The sequence below is a fragment of the Fragaria vesca genome, linkage group LG5, assembly GCF_000184155.1.
Source record: "Fragaria vesca subsp. vesca linkage group LG5, FraVesHawaii_1.0, whole genome shotgun sequence".
In the NCBI taxonomy this organism is placed as follows: domain Eukaryota; kingdom Viridiplantae; phylum Streptophyta; class Magnoliopsida; order Rosales; family Rosaceae; genus Fragaria; species Fragaria vesca.
This window is the reverse complement of record NC_020495.1, coordinates 15,029,599-15,047,309: the sequence shown is the minus strand read 5'-3', so window position 1 is coordinate 15,047,309 and position 17,711 is coordinate 15,029,599. Positions and strand designations below refer to the sequence as shown.

The following is a 17,711-nucleotide window of genomic DNA, read 5'->3' as shown; positions in this document are numbered from 1 at the left end:
AAGTTAGGCAATGATGAGCTATATTTATGGCTCTCGGGTAATTTTGCCTATTTTGATTAAATATTGGATTTTTGGTTGGGAAATTAATATTATATTTGGAACAGGACGTGAGGAGGCTCGAGCAGACGAGGCCCCAGATCGACATCAAGCTTAGGCCTAATTTGTGAGTGGACGTTTATTTTAAATAAATGCATGCTATGGTTCATGGTTGATCAATTAATGTTGCGGAAATATTTTAACGTCATTTTAATTTGACGATTTTTATTTCTCTTGGAGAGTTACCGAAAATGGGATTTTCGGTGGATATAAATATGTATTTATGAGAGAGTATGTATATAAATGCTAGCTAGCCATATGTGTCTGTCCACCTTAATGGCGTAGCATATAGCCGCATTATGGTGTGACGTGAGCGTTGGACGTAAGCGTAGTAGCCCTATTTGAGTGTTTAATTCATATAAGGGGTATGGACACATATTTATACACACGTCTGTCCACCTTGATGGCGTAGTGTAGCACCGCATTAAGGCGTGACGTGAGCGTTGGACGCGAGCGTAGTAGCCCTATATAGACCCATGAATTTATATAGGGAGTATGAACGAGTGTAAATACATACATATATTATAGAGTCTGAGAGGCTCGATATTTTATGGGATAAAAGTTTTATCGCTTGCGGCATGCATTCGATTTTTCCTTAGAAATTAATTTGGGGAAACATAAATATTTTATTTATTATTTTATTTTTTGTCCACTCACTCTAACGTTATTAAATGTTTTCCCCTGGGCCCTTCGTTTTAAATTGCCCAGTCTGCAAAGTTCGGGTTGGATCTAGTAGGAGGCGAGGCATAGTCACCCGCATTTCTGCCAGTTTTCGTCAGTAGGTTACCTGTTCAACCTACTCGTGTTTTCTTGCTTCCGCTAGTGTTTAGTAGCTCTGAATACTTTGGGATTATTGTATATTATGTGTAGAATTTCTGAAGGATAATTATGTGATGTTTGGAAGTGCTAAATTAAGAGTGTAATTTGGAATTTTCGAGTTAGGGTTGTCCATCTGCAAGGGAGATTTTCTTAATCTTTTCAGTAAATTTTCCTTGGAGGTGGTCCCCGCACGACTTACTCCGGGTTTCAGGGTGAAATTTAGGGTAGGTCGTGTCACCTCCTATAGGCTTAGACTAGACAGCTACTCTCTGCATATCTAACTATTTGACACCTCCTGCTTGCCTGCTTTCTTGTCGTTCAAAGTAACCAAAGACAGACTGCGTTCTCTAGCCTTATCTGAATGCAAAATATTATTATTATTTTTTTTAAAACAAAAACTGTAGATACTAAAAAAATTAAATTAAAACTAATAAACCGAACAAACTACTTTAGGATGTTACACCAATTCCTCATTTCATGAAATATTGCATGTGCCTAAGCTGGAGATACATCCACCCAGGTTTCGACAGCCCACACCGGCTCATAAGCCAAAATGATGTTGGTCCAATCTACCACTTTGTCTGCAAATGCATTGATTTGTTCTGTTATAGCTTTAATGCTTGATCTAGCATTTTGCTGCTCAAGAGTGTCACCTACACACGATCACCTTCAAACCGTGAAAAAGTGCATGGGCAACCTTGTTTGCAACAACTTCATTGGTTTCATGTAACAAAAACCTCCTTTCAGAATGCCCAAGGATGACCCATGGAACCTCAAGCTTTGTAAGCATCTCAACACTAACTTCATCAAGGGCACCAATCTTCATCACCCAGTAGCCAACATCATCATAGACCCAAAATTGACCGCACTGCAATTATTAAAACCGCAGTTTTGTGCCCCAATCTGAAAGTCTGAGCTCAACAACCTCTTCACCAAAGGAAGAAACACATCCGCCAGGCAAATCACAACCTCAACAACATCCGTCACTTTTCCATCATTTTCCATCCTTCAGGACCTTTATCTCTTTGTGTTCCAGGGCATCGCCAGTTGCTGCAGATGAAAAACTTTCTGCCCATATTTTTTGCCATTTTTTCTTAACAATTGAAATTTCTCGGTGAAATGGTTAAGACGAATAACAGAGTGTGATTGCCTTTTGGATATGTTTTTATTTTGTTTATGTTAAAATTTATGCATCGAGAATCAAGTTTGGTGATTTGAACACCAACAAGATGCTTTTGATAGACTACACATAGCTAGGTTCAGTACTTAATCAAGTGGTCATGACATGTTTGATAACATAGTTTTTTTATTGTATTTTATGTCATACGTGTTCTTAATATCTTTGTTTGCTTTAAATGATACATAGTTTTATCTATTTTATAGCTCTAGCTTTGACACCGATTGTATATACATTTTTTTTTAATGAGTTACATAAACAATTCATAAATATATATTGATTCACCTGGTGCGTCAACAAACTTTGTTACCACATCTGGTTTCTGCAACAAGTATTGTTGGCAACTAGGTGTGATGACAAGCACGGGTCTCCCATGCTCGTCCATATCAGTAGATGTGTAAATCTTTGATTTCGGATCCGCCACATTCTCCAACTTCTCCTCATTTGCCTGCTGTTGGCCACCATTTGAACAAAGATGTGAAAGAAGTCTCTTTGCGAGTTATAACATAAGCCAAAATCATGAGCAATGTTGTAATCTTGTTATCTTGCTCCCTAGAAACCTGGAATTTGTGCCATCCATAGACCCCCACGACAATAAACGTAACAAAAACAATTGGATTTTTATACTCGTCACAAAAGTAGGTCAGCTTCTCCATCTTGTTTGGTACAGTAGCCGCAAACCTTTCAGCACGCGCCCGCGCGGCGCTGATTTGCCAATTAATTTATACATGCTGCTATAGTTTTCACAATCCAATATGCTTTATGTGTTTCAATCTTTGATTTCATGGCTCTACCTAACTAGATATTCCTTTGTCACATTTTTTGAAGCAAAAACTTAACAACGTTAGGTACCACAATGTTATGCAAAGCTTTATAGAATCGGTAAGTCATAATTTTGTTTTGCAAGTTAGCCAGCAACCGTTTAAATTTGATTGACATTGATTTGTCACATTTTTTGAAGCAAAAAACTTAACAACGTTAGGTACCACAATGTTATGCAAAGCTTTATAGAATCGGTAAGTCATAATTTTGTTCTGCAAGTTAGCCAGCAACCATTTAAATTTGATTGACATTGACAATCGTATATTAATGGCCTATTTCTATAAAGTCCTCAGAAAAATTTCAAAGTGTTAAATTTTTAAAAGTAGTTATAACACCGGAATGCCACATCCATAGAATGGCGCAACACGTTCTTCCCGATAGGTTTCTGCATAATTTCTTTCACCTTAGCACTGGTCAAAAACCGCTCCTCCATCTCTCCTTTGATTATTTTCTTTTTGATGAGTATACAAGATATGTTATGCCTCAAATGCATTCATGGTTTTAGTTGGTTTTACTTTTGTTATTATTATGTTTTTAATGCAGTATGTTATGTATGCAGTTATGTGAAATCTACCTCAACTATTGCTTCAAGCCTACTGCCACGAGTTAAGGCCATGTGTTTTGTGAATCGTGTATTCGAAAGATGATTCATAGATTTAGAGTGTTTTCTCTTTGTTCTATGAGACAAATAATGAAGCATTTGGTTAGGCTGTATATAAATGACATGGTCAATAAACAGTTAATATATTTGAGTAATAAGATTAGATTTCAGTTTACTAACTGTGTGGTATCCTTGGCATGTTAGGAGTGGATGTCGTTTATTGCATCGGTAACAACAACGTGCGGTCACGTTTTTTAGTGATATTGTCTACGAGATATGTGTCTCATTTGTGACAGAAAGCTCAATAGTCGGGATAACATCGAACATATTATTTTTTATAATAAAAAAATGCCTCTTACTTGGGCCAAGACTTCAAACTTTTCCCTTAGTTATCTCTTTTCTCATATTTGTTTCAGAATACCTATAAACACACAAATAAACAAATAAAAAGAATATAAAGAGAACTAAAAATATTAACAATATAAACGATGCATAAAATGTTCTTATCAGTCACTGTAAGTATGATATAGTAGTTGACATTTTAGATGAAAAGTTGTAGTAAGAAAAATTATATTTGTGTTTACAAGTAGCATACAAAAAACTTTAACTATATATCTTCCAAAAGAAAAAAAAAACTTATATTAAATTAGTATTTTTTAAATCTTAGCAATGATTGTTCGAGATAATGATATGTATTTAGGAGAAACAACCATGTAGAAGTATCTTCATCCGACAATCTCAAAAAACTTGAAAAGGGAGTTCATCCAAAACAATCGTTCTAGTACATGCATTTGAGCATTGCTCAGAACATCATTAATTACTAACTGTTATAGCTAAGTTTTTTTTTTTTTTTTTTTTTTTTTTTTTTTTGCGAAAGAAAGAAAAAGTACTTCTACTTTTAAGAGTTTCAAAAATGATCAGATTAGTGCTCAGCCGGTCATTAGAGACATGTTTGCAACAAAAAGTGTACGTCATTCTTGATACTCAACACTCCAAACCATTTATCATACTGTAAATTCTAAATCCTCCAAGTCTTTATATGTTTCCTTCATGTACTGTAAATAAAATCCAATAAATGAGATATCATATTCATTCAACTATTTATTAGTTTAAGTGTATTACAGTCACATATGTGCTCATAACCTAACTATTTTTTTTTAAATTCAAATGAAATCAATATACATAAATCAACACAAACCATAAATTGTTCAAATAAGTTATTGGTATGAACCAAATCATAAAACCTTAAAACCAGTCTAGGAATGTCTAATAACAATCACAATAGGGCGTGGATCGGCAGAGATCGAAGTTGGGACGGGAGCTCCGGCGATACTGTACAGTGCAATGGCGTTGGATCAGCGAGTGGGCCTTTTCTGAATGGGTCTTGAGCTGGACTCTTGTCTGACAGCTGTTTTGGGTTCTAAGTTGGGCTAGGGTTTTTCTTTAACCCAATTCAAAGTATTTAGCTAGTCTATTTACAGTAAATCCTTGTTTAGGATGTGTGATTATCCTAAGTTTTAGTACTTCAGTATTTCTTTGTTTAGAAATAAGTGAATGAAATATTTGTAATGAATGGTGCTACCATGCCACATCTTAATTTGCCCAAACGTTTGGAAAGGGAAAACATGTATCTGTGTCATTTTAGTTTGAGTATTAATGAATTTGCCGTATGGCTTTTACATAAAAATATAAAAATAACAATCACAATAAATTTCTGGTAATGAGACATAAATCCTCACATGTCTTATTTAACAGGCCTTAAACAACATTTCAAAACTCACTTAAAGACATTCCTCCACTCTTCATAGGTGTGACAATAGGTATAGTTCGCCTCGTCTACGTAAATTAAAACCCTTCCCCATATTGAAATATTTACGTTTTTTCTTCTTAGGTCACAAGGCGCCGGAGCTGCCACCGTCGGTTCAGGATGCTGCTGTGCAAACGCCGCCTGAAGATGGGGAGGATAACCCACATAGGGATGGAGAGGATAACTCGCTTGGGGATGGGGAGGATAACTTTGATAACCCACCTGGGGATGAAGAGGATAACCCGCCTGGGGAAATGGAGGATATCCCGGCGGAGGATGGACAGAGTCGCCCACCAAATCTTCCACTTTCATATCCTAACTATTTACTATATATGCATGTATGCGACCCTCATTTGCAAGATGGATATGACTGAGGCCATAAAAAACAAACCTTGATGTCTTTTATGTTTCTTTCCTAGGTTATATCTTTCAGCTTTGATTGATTACCGCTCAATCTTTGGCTCAAAAAAGTTGCTAGCTAGCTGCAAATGCAAAAGGAATTGTCAGCTAGCTGTTGAACCCATAAGCAAACGTACATACTAAATATCATTTTCTATGTCGGATATGAATCATTCATAAAACAAATTGAGGATATTGATTGCATAAAAAACAACATTTCCTCTAATAAAGCAGTCATGCACTAGAATTAAATTTTTCTAGCTATATACAATTACATACACTGAAATTCAAACCTTTCAGAAATCCTTTCTCGCATTATGATCACTATTTTTTGCCTCAATTTGAAAAACCCCCGATTTCAAATCTATGGGATCATCAAGAAAACGATTTCATCTCATCGCGGAGGAGTAGCGGCTGCTTGTAGACAAACCAAAGAGGCTCCACATGGAGAAAGATTGAAGCTTGGTGGCCGAAGAAGAACATTTTCATCCACTAAAGCAACCTATCAGCCCCTCCTTCCTAAGGTGTGATGTGCAAATGTGGATGCTTCTCTTGAAGCCTCTTGTGGGTCAGTCTATAGGTAAGTTTTGTTTGAGAGACCCTATTAGATGCATCTTTTATGTGTGATGTGGAAACAAAGTCAGTGAAACAGAGGATCAAATATGAAGCCTCTTTAACCGGGAACTTCTACAAGATTGATTCTCTGGTAACGAAGCCTTATACTTTGGAAAGGATCAACACATCAATCGGGAAATAATAGAGTATACAACAGCCAAACCCACTTTTGCAGTATTGGAACTCGAGCTATTTATATATGTGGTGAAACTGCTTTATTATTCTCTTCTGAACCTTAGGAACAAATTGACGATATGTCGAGATCCTATTTTTACATAGCACCACCTTAAAGGCTCCCTTGGTCTTTTCTTGGGAATTGAACTTCATGAGTATTGGACTGACGTAGCAAGTAAATTAACATCTCTATCTGAGTTGTCAAAAGTTAAGAGCTTTTGTTTCTATCAATCTCTATTGAAGAACGTTTACATTATTTTCTCGCATGATTCCTCAAACTAAAAGTTTCATTCCTCTTTATCACAAGTGTCTAAGCAAGTACTAGTGGTGATCATTATTCTATAATTGTTTAAACCATAAATACTTTTATAAAATTGCTCCGGCCCAAATCAATTTTTTTTTTCATCAAAAATTTCATTTCATATCAAAAGTATCATTCATCATATCTATGTTATGAATTTTGAAGATCTAAAACTCTATGTCATAATACAACTAAGAGTTGTCACTAACATTAACATACACACATCATTAAGGTGATTAGGTGGGTCAAATATCTCATGATCATACAATGAGGCAGGAAGAATAACAATGAACCACATGAGCATACAAAACAAGTAACAAAGCTAATAAGACAGATATTTGATCATACCAACTGTCAATTGTTTCTATAATTGAACGAGGTTAGACAACTTGATCTTCTCCTATAGGCGGTGCTGCTCATACGGTCATATTCCTAACTCCTAGGTTGTTCACTGGCCACCTTAACAATATATTCATCCAATAGGGTTGTTTGTTCTCTAACTTGTTGTGTTCTAACATTGAGTGCTCTTGCTTGTTGTTTAACTTGTTGTGCTTATTATTTTACGTCATCTCGATCTATTCGGGTTTGTGTTTGAATTTGTAGAGATTTTGTTCTTGCCTTGACCTCTAATGCAATGAGATGAGCCTAGATGAAACAAGTGAGACCAGCCATGTAAATAATGCCAACATTTGAATTTGTAATGACACGCTCATTACATTTTGTTCCTTAGAGAGACGAGGGTTGGTAATAGCACTTGTAATGTGGTGGGGGGGGGGGGGGGGGGGGCGACCGTCAGAGTGTGAGGGGTAGAACCGTTGAAAATGTGGGGGTGGGCGGACCGTCGGAGGCTAGAGACACTCATCTCACTAAGGCGGGGTGGCATAAACTCCTCTTTGATGAGCCTCTTGATGTAGAAAACAAAGGCAAGAAGTGATGTGAAAGTAAAAACAAACACCGCAAGAGGGATTTAGTGTATGAGAAACATTTGTAACACAACAAAATGCAGATTCATGCTACCGGAGAATCCCAAGATGGGGCGGCAATGGTGCTAATTATCACTATGCCAAAAAGGGACCTATATAGCGACAGATTAAATCCGTTACACCGGCCCAAAACTAATTAAGATCACGTCAACACCTTGAGGCAACGCTTTATCCAGAAAGTCATTTTGTGACATGCATCGAGTATGAGTAACTCCAACACTCTTAAAATAGACGAGGAAGGTGTTTGAACAGTATGTACATATACATTGACATTATTCTCTACAATCTGGATAGCAAAATCACTAATCTCATTCTCATTGCAATCCTTGTGAACCGATAAGGTTTGACTCACCGATAATCTTGCACTCTTTCCCTTACCAAGTAATCAAAAAAGGGAATTAAGGCGTGTCTGCATAAAGAGCTCCGACCAACCACGCATGATACTTGTGATAAGAATTCCGAGAGTGAGAGCACCCCCTCTTCTTTTTTCTGAAGGAATATAGAGAATCAATCAGCAACGAAATGAAGGACACGCTCAAGAAACCCCAAAATCGTCGACCAAGATACAATGACAATCTTTTTGCTTCAATTTTTGTCTCCATTATCGCTTCTTTTTTCTAATTCTGGTTCTTTCTTTGTAGATCTTTAATATATAAATTTGAAATCTTTCATGTGTTTGGCTACCAAGAATACGCAACAGAAAGGAAAGTACTAGAAAATTGAGCCACTTTGTTTTGAATATGACTAGCCTTATGAATAACTATTTACTATTGTTTTGAAAGGCTAACAGATGAATTAGAACATCTCCAACAACTTCTCCATTTTTGCGATGTTCTTAATTTTGGGAAATATTAAGTCTTTTTTAGGTCTAACAACTTCCTTATCTCATTCTTTAAAATAGGGATGGAGATTTTGGCTTTTGTTTCCCCATTTTAAATTTTTTTTAGGAAAGTTGTTGGAGATGCTCTTAGCAATGAACAAAACTCTTATTTGCTCAGTATCGTATTGCTTCTTTCTTTTTTTTTTTTTAATATAAAGAAAACTTTATTCATAAGATCGACAAAGGTCGAACATATGGGCATCCAACATATATATGTGCTAGAGCGAATACATGCTAAGCAAGGACAAGCCTAATTCGAACATGATGATGTACGACTCTACTAGAAGACATTCTTAACCAAGTAGATGTTACATGACTCAAAACAATAGAACGATTAAATTCGCCTACGGATCTCAATTGGTGTACGAAAATACTAGAAAATTGTAAAGAGTTTGTCACACGAATAACAACTGCAAGGTCTTCAAACATCCAAGATGTTAGGGTAGCACGTCTTTGTAGCACCAAGATCCATTGACCCAAGCCTTTTGTATTCTCCATTGTCGATCGGGGAATGTGCTCGGAAGTTTAACTTCGGCTAGTGGAGCCATAGGTAGACCTTATGACAATTTAGATGAGTGATTCATGGGTCCCAAATCCATAGGCCTGCATAAAGTAGATCCAAATACACCCAAACTTGGGCCATGGTGGAGCCCGAAGGAACGACCCAAAGTGTTGAGAAACTCTTATCAGATCTCTTCTGCTTCTTTGCAGCGGCAACTATTGTCGAATCCGGCAACCAACACCGTCGACCCGCCATCAACAATCCCAGCCATGATCTGCCACGTTGTACCATCATCTGAGTCCACAAACAACCCTCTGCGCTACCTGACGACATCCACGATCGCAACTATTATTGCGCAACCGGTGAGGTCAGCGCTCCCACCTCTAGCAGCACTCTGATCTCATCATCTAACAGCCACCAGAACCAAAATGGATGCCCATTCCTAAGGACGTCTCCATCGTGTCCAATTGTCCAAGAAAAGGAATGTGATAGGTGGATTGAATAGGGAGGAGCAATAGGATGGCAGATGTGCCCTAAGGTTGGCTTCCGATGGGAGTTGCTGGATTCGACGCCTTCAAGGGGAGGCGGCGAGAGTGTCAAAGCGAGAAGACACGCTAGAGAGAATAGAGTTTTCATTTTTTTTGGGAGAAGCTTTGCTTAACACAATGTGGAACTGGTATCGTATTGCTTCTTAATAACTTAATCGTTTGCTTAATTGGTTGTTAGAAGAGCTCATATAAGTAGGTGTAGAGTTGTACACTAACCTTGATGGACTAACTCAATGTTGTGTCTGAAATATATAGCACAACATACAAAGATCAGAGTCTATTCACAAAACACATAAACACAGTCACTGAATCATCACAAAAACCATGAACTACAGTTTTCCTAGTAGCACCAAGAGATTACCAAATTGCAGGTGATTGACTTCTTTCCTTGTCATCTGATCTTCCCTTGAAATTGAATCCCCTTAATCAACAGAAAGACTCTAACACCACAACAACACAAACACAAGAACTCAGTTAAAGCTGTCTATGACATGCTACTCTTTCTCACAAAATGGGATTGTTGTCTCTTCCCTGATGGTGTTGCGTCTCACCACAACATGACATATAATGGCCCAGAGAATGCAAATATTACCTTCATTTGGTATTGCAGATCTTGTCAAATTGTTGTTCCAATAGGTAAAATTTGTGTTTGAAATATTTAAAAAGCTTCATCCTGGAATACCCCTAAAATATCTTCATGGTAAGATGAAGCAACTCAAGCAAGAGGGAAGAATAGGAACATACTCACCGTTTCATGTTGCTTCAAGCGGCCTAGATTTCAACAAGGCAGTTGACTGGGTAGTTCAGGTGTGCCTGATCCAAGATTTCCATTTTTGAAATTGGAGAGAGACACTCAGCCCATAAGAGGCTCGTTCTCACACCCATTATTTATATTAAAATTAGAGTGTAGCGCCGAGGGGGACAAAGAACCTCTACTCGTGCCTCACTCTGAACATTACACTTATCCTCAAAGAGGACATCATGTATACAAACAGGTGCCTCAGCTAAGCGTAGCTCTACTACTCTATCAAGACTAGCAAAATGCGCCAATCTATGGGCCGCATTATTTGCTTCTCGGTAAATATGTCGGACCTTTACAAAATCAAAAGACATCATAAAGACTTTACAATCCTCAATGATCCGACTAACCTCACTTCTGTCTTCTACATGATGGTTAAGGGCACTGACCAAAGAAGCACAGTCGCTTTCGACCTCCAGAGACTTCCAACCTTGCTGCAAAGCTGTCCCTAGACCTACCCTGCATGCTAAGGCTTCAGCTTGTAATGGAGACCCCAAGTCAAATAACTTCTTTGACCATGCACCTATCACCTCCCCTTGCTCATCTCTGACAATTACTCCTGCTCCCCCCCATCCATCATCTCTATAAGCCCCATCAAAATTTAACTTGAGTCTCCCACTTGGTGGAAACTTCCACCTTTCTGACACCTTCCTTCTCTTCAGTTTCCATTATTATGATATAGCATATGATGAAAAGTTTTTAATACTTACTTTCTACAACAATATTTCCTATGTGCAGGTGGATTGTGTAGAAACAGATTTTCATTGAATCATTATCGATACAACCTTTACATTATATATGCACCACAGCAATAATCTTGCTGGTATAATCTTGCTACTATAAAATATACAATTATGACTACACCTATGATATGTATTGAATGCAAAGATACACAGTAATTGTGAATGAAATCAATTACGCAGATATTGAGGAAGAGATCGGGGCATGACAGGAGGAGAAGAATTATTAACTAACAAATTGTCCAGAAGATGTTGCATCTACATACAAAGAGTTGGCCAAACTGCACGCTATCATTCTGAAGGGCTGTCTGTTTTATTTATGTTGCCCTCAAAAGTCAAAACTGAGGATGCTTCAGAAATTAGTTGCTGCAAAAATACTCGTTCAGTGCATCAAAGGTACACTCTTTGTCATTTTGGAGGCAGGGTGAACAAGCCACCATATGCCATTATGCCTATATTTCTATTACTCCCATCTTTGTACCTTTTTTCTTACTTTTACTGTTTTACATGCTAAATTGTTGTTCTACTGCTTTTGCTCAGGCTAAGCAAAAGGCTTCAACTAGTGTCTTCATTGTTATCAGCTTTGCTAGTCAAGTATCCCCTGCTACACTCCCAGGGCTAGCAAAAAGGGCCTTCATCACTTATTTGAAGTCCATTCAAAAACACAAGGATAAAGAAACTTTTGATGTGATGAAACTGCTGGTTGATGAATTCTCAGCATCTATGGGTCTACCAATGACCCCCAGAATCCGTTTTTCAAACCAGATAATGAAGTCCAAGACAGTACAAGAACTATCACCTATTGTTGAACCAGATAGTTCTGACGTGGAGAACAGATTGGAGAATCTCACAGAGAAGCTTGATATTGGTAATTTGAATGAAGGGGATGTGGATAATGATGTTTTTCTAAAAAATGAGCGAGAAGAGGAAGGATAAAAAATTCGAGGTAGTAGGTATACTTTCCATAATGCAATTTTGAATATGAAGATTAGTCTAACACACAATTCTGTTGAATCAGAACCAAATCACACACCAAAATTACCAATATCAAGGTCACTAGCTTACTGATTCTGCGTGTATTGATCAGCTATTGTTTGGTTGATTACATCTTTCCGTGTAGGCTGACAACTGACTGTTGTGTCCCGGTGACCCCAGATTGCTTGATGAACTTCAAGTGACATTTATTCTGAAAATTTGAACATAAAGCCAGAATACAGTGTTATGCTATCAAGTGTCAATTCTATACAAATAATTTCTATACAGACTATGATTTTTGTTCTCCTAGGTTGAATAATTTGATGTCTTTGCTGAACATGTTATGCAATGCAATGTGCTTGCAGCTGCTTTATTTTAGTGTCCTATTTGAATAATGCAATGTCTTTGACACATGTTACGCATTGCTAAACTATGCTTGCAGCTGCTGTAATTTAGTGTTATGATCGTTGTCTTAACCATAGCACCTACAATTTGAGTTTTTATTTGAGAAATTTTATTCACACGTCTCAACGTTGTACATGCACATCTCCTTAATTTTCCATTCTAGTTTTATTATTCTCCCACATAAAGAGAGAATTAATAAGACCTAACGTTTTCTCTTCAATAACAAAAATTGAAGAAAGGAAGGTGTAGTACTGTAGTAGTGTCTCTCACACTGTCACACATATAACCTGATTATAATGCCTAGTCGTCGCACAGTCCTGCATGAAGTTGTTTTGGCCACGATCCTCAGCAGGGGTAGAGAGGTAACTTGTGCTACCAAAAGTAAATTAGGTTTTGCAGGGCGTGCCACCGCGCGGACGCGGAACGAGAACGGTGCGCGTTCTTGACTTCTAATCAGGCGAAGTAGAGCTCCGGTGTCACCTCGCGGGAGAGGAATTACAAGCAAACTATCTAGTCACCTGTGAATCGATACTCACTATTCGAAGCGAGCAGAGCAACAATTGGGAAAGAGAGGCGAGTCCAGACGGGCTCTGAGATCTAAGGCGAGATGCACTTAGAACTTAGGGTTTCGAGGATGCTCGAAGATTTGCAGTTGTTTTGTATGATTGATTGTGTGTGTTGTTCGTTGTGTCAAGCTCCCTTATATAGCGATCCGCAAGCAATTCGCAGAGACCTAATCACAAATCCATTCGGACTCAACAATTAGAATTCCACCAGGAAACGACCAGCTCGCGAGCCGCGCGATCCATGCAACACGTGTCCAAAACAGACTTCGCCTAGGTCTCGCTCACCGCCCCGCATCATATCACTGTAGCGTCGTACGCGAACTCGAGCACTAAGCGATCCTATCCCGCGGGTACTACAGTCCATTTCCAACTCTACCTCGCCATACACTGTAGAATCCTACACGAACTAGAACAAAGGATCCCGCGAGGACATCGAATCCCGCGAGGTATCAGAATCCTTGCACAATTCAAACTCGCGTGTTGTCAGACTTCGCCACCCTTAGTGGGCTTCGCATTAAAAAAGGGCCACAGATACTGGCCCAAATGTTATCCAAACGTACCCTGAGTCTTGGACCAAAAATACCCACCGGGCTCAAACAGAAGTTTTGTGTGACTTTGGCTCAGCTTCATTCAAGGACAGGCATAGAGACAGAGAGCATTATTGACACCCCTCAACTACTTCTCTGTCCTCCTCTCCTTTCTAACCACATATTTGAAGACCAAAAGAGGTAATTTAATGTAGAATATTTCTTCTTGGGGTTAGAAAGTACTACTTGTTCATAAGATGAATCCAAGTGCAAAGCTTTACTAAAGCGAATATATCTCATTTTATCTCAGATTCTGCTACCTAGCTTAGCTTCCCCACTGAGTCACTGGTACGCTACCTTTCTTAATTTCCTTTCTTCATTCTATATTTCGTCTTTTCATCTAAGAATTAGTACTTGTTTGTGCTTTTAAGTATGTTTGATATGTTGATTCTGTGTGTTTGTAACTTTGTATTCATACCCCATATGCCAAATTTTGGATCTTTCATGTGAACGAATGAATTCTGGATATTGGAATGAGATTCAAGCATTTCAAGGTAGAAAAAAGTGTCATTTTGATATGGGTTTTGTGATTTTTGTTGCTGTGAATAAGGAACCCCTTAGTAATTAAGGTGTGAAAATAATTGTTGTCCTCGATTGTTTAATTAATATTTGTCTAATTGCAAATTCTAAGAATGAAGCTGCTTCTGTTCTAAATGGTTTTTTTATTTTGTTCTTTATTCAGTGTCGGCAACGGTGTCCTTTTCTGTTATCTGCAAGTTTGGTATCTTGTCTTACTCATTGCATTGTTTGAAAGTGCCGAGTATATTGAAACTCTTTCCTCAACTCTAAAATTAGTAATTTCAGTGAACTCTTACTTTAGCTGGATGGCACATTCATTCTGATTGCAAACATAGATGCTTTTTTGAAGTATAATCTCTTGGATAATTTGATGTTGCATTTCAAGTTTCGACTGTGAAGTTCGTTTCTTTTGCCTTTCATTGTTTTGATTGTCTACCAATCAAGACGTCAAGGTGATGTTCTTCAATCTGGTAGCTGTATGGTGTGTAGACTCTTAAGCAACAAAGTTTCCCATAACAATTTTCTCACAACTCAAGAACCAACATCCACCGAGGAACCTTGTTTAAGAGTCATTTATACAGTCAATTAGTGCAAAAGTTTCAACAGGATCTAGATGCAAACATGTGCATTGCTGAGCTTTTGCAGTAGTAAATATATAGATGTAGTACTATATTACATGATTGAGCACTTATGGTTCTTACTTTCCTCTGTACAGATTCTCACCTTCTGCTGCTGCTAATTGGTGAAATTATATACATTTTTAGTATTCACCATGTTGAAGCAATCACCCAGTAGAAACCAGAGGGTAAAAGGCTTCAAGGTAAAGCATGCTGTTCAGATATCTTTGTTGCTTGCTATATGCATCTGGCTGGTTTACCAACTCGATCACTCCCATGGTAAAAAAGAACTTGAAGTGAGCTCTGCAGAGAAGATATCTGGAGAAATGCAAATTGAGCATGGAGTACTAGAACTTGGGAGGCGGGGCCTCCATCCTCGCATGGAAGAAACTCCTGTGGATGTTGGAAGGAATATGGAAAAGGAGGAAGAATATGAAGAAGAGGTAGATGAGACTAAAGCTGAAGAAAGTGAGGGGGGAGGAAGAGGAGGTAGAGATGAAGTTGACGGGAATGATCAAGAGAAATCTGAGGAATCTGAGGGGGTAGAGGATTTGATTGATGTAGATGATACGGTGAGAGGAGAAGAAGAAGAAAATGAAGAACAAGAGAGTGAAGAGAAAGGAAATGACTTGGAGGATCAAGTACAAATTAAAGATAAAAGGTACAGCCAAGAGGCAAGAGAGGAGCAATACAAGGGTGATGATGCATCCAGTGCTGTGAAGCAGAACATTGGCACTACAAACAACCAAATCGAAGTTGGAAGCTTGAGAAGAGTGAAGGAAGAAGAGGTAGACAGTGCAGAAACTTTTGATTTACAGATAGATAATAAAGCCACTGGTGAAGAAAGAGGTGATCAGTTTGGTTCAGCCAAGATAGATGGTCAAACATATGCTGGTTCATCAACCAATACAAGTGAAAAAACAAAAATGGAGCAATGGTTCTCTTTATGGTACAGAAATGCAGCTACTCAAGTTATATTATAATTCGTTCTAACTTCTAGCCAAAGGCAGCCATACTTGAGAATTTTAAGAAGCAGTTATATTAGGCCAGTTTTATGCAATATTGAGGTTCCGCCACTGATGATATAGTTGCAGCCAACCTAGGAATAATATCTACTGAAAATATTGTATCATAAGCAATTGCAAAGCACTAGTAGTGCATGGCAACGACAATGTAGTTTCTGATCGGAAATCTACTGCAGTAGGGTGGAGAGTGCACAAGTTCAGATTCTTCATTCTAGAAGGAGAGAGATATAATCAACCAATCTTGGGAGACTTTTCTCAAGAATGACATCCCAAAATAAACAGGGGTGAATATGCAGCTGAGTGATTGCACTGACTACGGATGAACATGCTGAGTTTCACCTTTGATATTCCCTTATATAACCATAAATGAGGGTAAGGTAGATGAGCAATCATAAACAAGTTTTTCCACTAAGCGTAAGTGATATTGTATTTTCTTGGTCTGAAGCTCTCATGATAGAAAGGGCAATGCATATGCAAGTACAATAAGCAAACTAAATGTTCAATATGTGTACTTTAACTAGAATTTATCTAGAATATCTATTAATAACTTGTAAAGTATCAGTTTGATGCTCATTCATGTGGTAACTTTGTTGGTCTCTGCTTGAAGGTATGCAACTTCTCTAGATTTCCTTATTCCCTTTCGAAAGGAAAAGGAAATGCTACTTCTCAAGCTGACTAGTTGAACAAACTTCTCAAGTTGCATTTCCTTTTCCTTTGGCTCACTTCATCTGGTCTAATTGTCGTTTTTCCCTTTCACAAGTCACAACTTTGTTCAAGGCTATAGGCTTATTATCAGAGATTTGTGTGTGTGTGTGTGGATAAGTACAGATAACAAGGAAACGATCCACCACAAAGTCTTAGACCATCTCTAATTTTTGGCCTAAATCTTATATATAATGGGCGTGTTTGTTCTGCTAGATATTAAGATTGGATCGGCAAATATTATATAGGGCTGTAAGTAGGCTCGAATTGCTCGTGTTCGACTTGTGTTCGACTCCTGCTCGTAAGATAAAAAAAACGAGCCAAGCTTGAATTAAGATATATTTGGCTCGTTTGGCTCGTGAGTAGCTCGTTTTTTTTATGAGTAGCTTGAGTTTGTTCAAAGCTTGGCTCGATTGTGAAAATTTGACTCATAAAAGTTTTTAGCATAAATAAAATATTATTTTTCAAAATCTTCAATTTTGAGTGGCTCGGAAGACTCATTTAACTCATCAAGCTATTATGCCTTAAACTGGGTGAAAGTTTGTTCAAAGGGAGAATGATCTTTGGGTTTCAAGTTCAAAATGTTAAGTACCTGAAAAGTTGTTACATGATTGATCTTAGAATGTCGATGATTAGCTCTAGCATTTGGAAAAGAACTCTCTTTGCTTGAAGCTATATCCTAGTTCCTAGTGGCGATGGGATTTCATCTGGAATCTTTACCTTCCCTCAAGAATTAAACACATTTAATCGGATTAGTAAATACTAATGCATGGTAAACTCTTAACAAATGCGCAGCCTGTGAAAAAGCAATGATGGTAGATTTACTAGATGTAATATTATTCCCCGTGGTGTGGCTCGTAGGTTTCACATTCTTGTCATGTATAAGGCAAATACTTGTGTACCTTAAGGTATGGATACCTTAACCACATGGTTGTTTACAATTGGTCCAACTAGATTAATGATGACCTGCTACCTGTTTGACTGGTCATCCAATTTAAATCTCAAACTAACTCTCACTCTCTCACTAACGGGGTTAGTCTCTCTCTCTCTCT

At 38.0% G+C, this 17,711-nt stretch overlaps 1 protein-coding gene and 1 pseudogene across 1 annotated transcript; one reads left to right on the top strand and one right to left on the bottom strand.

The window, feature by feature from the left end:
* Nucleotides 1-1,410: 1,410 nt before the first annotated feature.
* LOC101292422 lies at nucleotides 1,411-1,991 on the bottom strand (annotated as a pseudogene).
* An 11,846-nt stretch (nucleotides 1,992-13,837) lies between these two features.
* On the top strand, nucleotides 13,838-16,464 carry LOC101309054. Its single transcript, XM_004299803.1, has 3 exons — nucleotides 13,838-13,937; nucleotides 14,047-14,084; nucleotides 15,031-16,464. The coding sequence occupies exon 3, from the start codon at nucleotides 15,088-15,090 to the stop codon at nucleotides 15,913-15,915; it is 828 nt and encodes a 275-aa protein (XP_004299851.1). The 5' UTR covers nucleotides 13,838-13,937; nucleotides 14,047-14,084; nucleotides 15,031-15,087; the 3' UTR covers nucleotides 15,916-16,464.
* Nucleotides 16,465-17,711: the final 1,247 nt, after the last annotated feature.